This window comes from Protopterus annectens, chromosome 4.part0, assembly GCF_019279795.1.
Source record: "Protopterus annectens isolate FY-2018-M chromosome 4.part0, PAN1.0, whole genome shotgun sequence".
NCBI classification, from domain to species: Eukaryota; Metazoa; Chordata; order Ceratodontiformes; family Protopteridae; genus Protopterus; species Protopterus annectens.
The window spans coordinates 1225327886-1225331634 of record NC_056733.1 but is presented as its reverse complement, the minus strand read 5'-3'; the positions used below and the strand labels follow the sequence as shown (position 1 = coordinate 1225331634).

Sequence of the window (3749 nt, the reverse complement as noted above, 5' to 3'; positions counted from 1 at the left end):
TCTGAATAGAATTTACACTTTTATGCTTGCATATTTTACTGTTGTCTGTTTTTTTTATTAAACCCATACATATGACTAACTTATCACATGACATTTTAGATTTATAAGCAGTAAAATCTGTACGATAAATAATCTTTGTATGTATTTAAAGACTCTGTTGGACATCTGCCGTTGCTCAGATTCCAGAGAATATTTCATCATGACAGTTTTAGTTTTCTGGTCAACAACCTCCCTACCATATTAAATTATGTTTAAATTACTGCCGTTTCAGGTGCAGCTGTACAAGAAGGAGATTATTTAAAGGCTAATAAAAGACTAAGCAGGAGGAACTCACAACTAAATATTATTTTAAAATAATACTTCTTGATGACAGTAAAACAAAACACTTCCACAAAATATTGGCAGATCCACAAAGTACTGCATTCTACAATGGTGTCAAACATGAGAACATAGAATCTCTATTTTTCAATTGTTGATTTGAGGATTCTTTATTTTAACATAAACTACAGATTTTAATTCATATTTTCTAAATCAGGTATAGCCAATGTACATGATAAAATCATTGCAATTGATGACAAATATGAAGATATAGAATGCCTTACATTGCCTGGTAAGTGGTGTTTTTTTTTTCCTGAATACAAAGAGTTTCATATATAACTTAAGGTCACATTGTTGGCTCATTTTCTGCAGCTCTGGATGAAGAACAACATTCATTTTCTCCCCTCTGACATATCCACTGCTTTGATAAACCTTAATGTAATGTCCACCATTTCCCATTCATGCCAGTTCTTTACAGGAGAAAAATTCTGCTTATCACCATTATAATAATAATAATAATTATTATTATTATTATTATTATTGTTACTATTATTTTTCTATTTTGTAAGAAAACATAATTAATCCTATTTTTCTGAGCAGGAGTAATAAATTATGTGTTTGACAATGTTTCTGTTGTGTTTGTCCCTCGTCTCTGATTTTGCTTGAAGAAGACTCTTGTGAAGGAGAGTTGCACTTAAAATGGTAAGTTTCCTACTGACCTTATATTTTCTACCTGATGCTGCTGACCACAAATAGCGGTAAACCTACAGGACACTTCCTGCAGAAGAACCTCACACCATTTGAATGGGGGATATAAAATGTACATGTCTGTGAAAAGTCATTATCAAATAGTCAGAGAAAGACTGAGAAGAAGCTGTGGCTAAGAAAACAAAATGAAATGTTTTTAATTTACAGAAAAATACCAAGTAAAATATTATGTATTTTTTCATTTTTCAGAGTGATAACATATTGATGCAAAGCAGACCTGTCTTGGGAATAGAATGCTGTAACCCAAGAGTGGGATTTTATTATTCAGTTTTTATGCATGACAAAAATACAATGTAAATATTTTTGAAAACAAACAGAAAGAGACAATATTGTTTACTTATTTATTGACATTTGATTACTATGAAGGTCCAACTGTATAGGAGCCAATTTTCTGCGAAGGCCTGAGCAAAACAGCTCCATAATATTACAAAACATTTTAAGAGCAATAATTTTGTAGTCTTTAAAAATAATACAAAAAACAACTACAGTTTAGATAATTATACCAAAATGTACACATTCATGGAATATAACTAGTGGGTACAAATATTTAACAATCTACACAACTCAAGGCTGACTAACATGCTAGGAGACAAATGTTGCCAAGTGTCAAAGAGAAACCTTAGTGGAACCCAATGGGTTAGCTAGTGAACAAAATATTTAAGCAAAAAAAAAAAAAAAAAGAAGCTCAAACACATTTATAAAATAATTTTAATACATGATTTAAGCAGAGAAAACATTTAGTTCTCTCTTTATTGGAAGGTCTTTGCAGCACTCAACCTTTCGGTAAGATGCACATCAATATGACATACTTTACGACCTGCTGGAGCATCTCTACTAATAGTAGAAGGTTTACCAATGTGTTGATATTTACCAGTGCTGAATGGATGTTCAATAGGATTCATAGTCACACCATTGACATACATGTGACTAGCAATTCCTCTTAGCCCTGTGTGTGGCAGGCATGGCCTGCCTTTATGATGGGCCTGTCAATATAACCACCATGAGCAACAATGCCAACAACAGCTCTGTTTGCAGAGGTAACTGCCTTCTTGGCTCCAGGAGGCAATTTTACATAAGGTTTTTGTTTCAGGGTTGTGAGAGATAACTGTTACATAATTCCCAAAAGCGTGATCCATTTTTTCCACAGTGCCCTAGTTTTTCCTCAAGGCAGCACACAATGGTACCTTCTGGCACTGTACCAATGAGAAGAACATTGCCAATGTTCAGCTGAGCTTTCTTGTCACAAATGATGAAATGTTCAGTATGAATACCTCAGCAGCAGCAAAAACTTCAGCGCTTTTCTTGAACCTGTAAGGATCACAAAATGCAACCTTGGCTGAAGGAGCACCGTCTCCAGGGCCATGGATAATATCCTTTACAATACCCTTGATGTAATCATGCCTTTCTACAAAATGAATAGGTCAGAGTTTAGCTGAACCTATTCAGTGCTTAAAGTAAACACTGAAAATTGAACCCACACCTTTCCTCTCTCCCCCGATAACTCAACCCATAGTTCACTTGAACGAGCTGTCCAAAGTGTAGACATGGTATACACAATTTGAATAAAAGATTACATGAGGATTCACATTCTTTGTGATTAATGATTACAGTACACTGTTACTAGGTGGAGAAAATAGTATGAAGTGAAATACTTAAGAGATCATGAATTGTATAAAGAAGATGCTACATTTAATTTATTAGGGGTGTGAAATATCCAAAGTCTTTTAATCACAAGCCATCAGTTTGACAGTATTTTTAAAATATTGTAAGAACCTTTAGCAGGTAATTTATGAAGTTTTTTTAGCCCATGAGATATCTGAGAAGGAGTAAGAGAGAGTCTCATATTCTTGCCTCTATTAGTCATAAGGTCTGATTATTATAGAATATTTTTTTTCTGATGGTGCCCTAGGACCCTGATATCACCAGTGTGCTTAAATGGATTAGACATTGTTAATGTACTTGCTGACTAAGGGAAAGAAGACTCCATATTAACAGTTTGGAATAAAAGCATTACTGCAGGTCACAGCACTCATCAAAGGGTTACCATGTTGATTTTATGTACGACTTTGCAATAGTATTCACAGTTTGGTTTAGATAGAGAAATAAATATGCAGATCCTGCAGGAACTGATTTGTAATGAATTATTGTGTTGTTGCTGTTATTATCATAATTATTATTATTATGGTTATTATTTAGAATCCTGGGCTATGAAAGTAATTCTGTAACTAAGCTATACCAAAAGTAAACAGAATTAATTTTCTTATGTAATAAATTCAGCATGGTAGACAAAAGGCCAGGAAATGTTCCAGCCAGAGTCAAAGATATTTCTATTTGGTCTGGTTTTGATTTTAAAGTCTGAGTGTTCTTTGATAAGTCAATGGAATGAAATAAATTTAAGCTGTTTGAATCTGCAAATCATCAAGTCTGTTTATTTAAATAGAAGATAGTTCTGAGTGAGCTAGTTTATTAAAAAGATTTTTTACATGCTTTTTGTGGTCATTTTAAATGGTTCTGAGTAGCAGATGACACTGCCATCTATAGAGGAGGATTTAGACATTTGCTAGTTCTTTAAAAAGAGAGTTGGTGAATAAGGCTAAAGTCATTAGAGTGAAACAGTACTTGCCTGAGGATTCTAGTCTGGTTAGGGCCACTTGAGGGACATG

The 3749-nt window shown here is 33.7% G+C and overlaps 1 protein-coding gene across 1 annotated transcript; it reads right to left on the bottom strand.

The window, feature by feature from the left end:
* Positions 1-1835: 1835 nt before the first annotated feature.
* RPL8 (ribosomal protein L8) lies at positions 1836-2597 on the bottom strand. Its single transcript, XM_044069877.1, is given in 6 exon segments — positions 1836-2018; positions 2020-2038; positions 2040-2168; positions 2170-2225; positions 2227-2360; positions 2363-2597. Coding segments are annotated over 6 exon segments (756 nt in total).
* Between the last annotated feature and the right edge of the window lie 1152 nt (positions 2598-3749).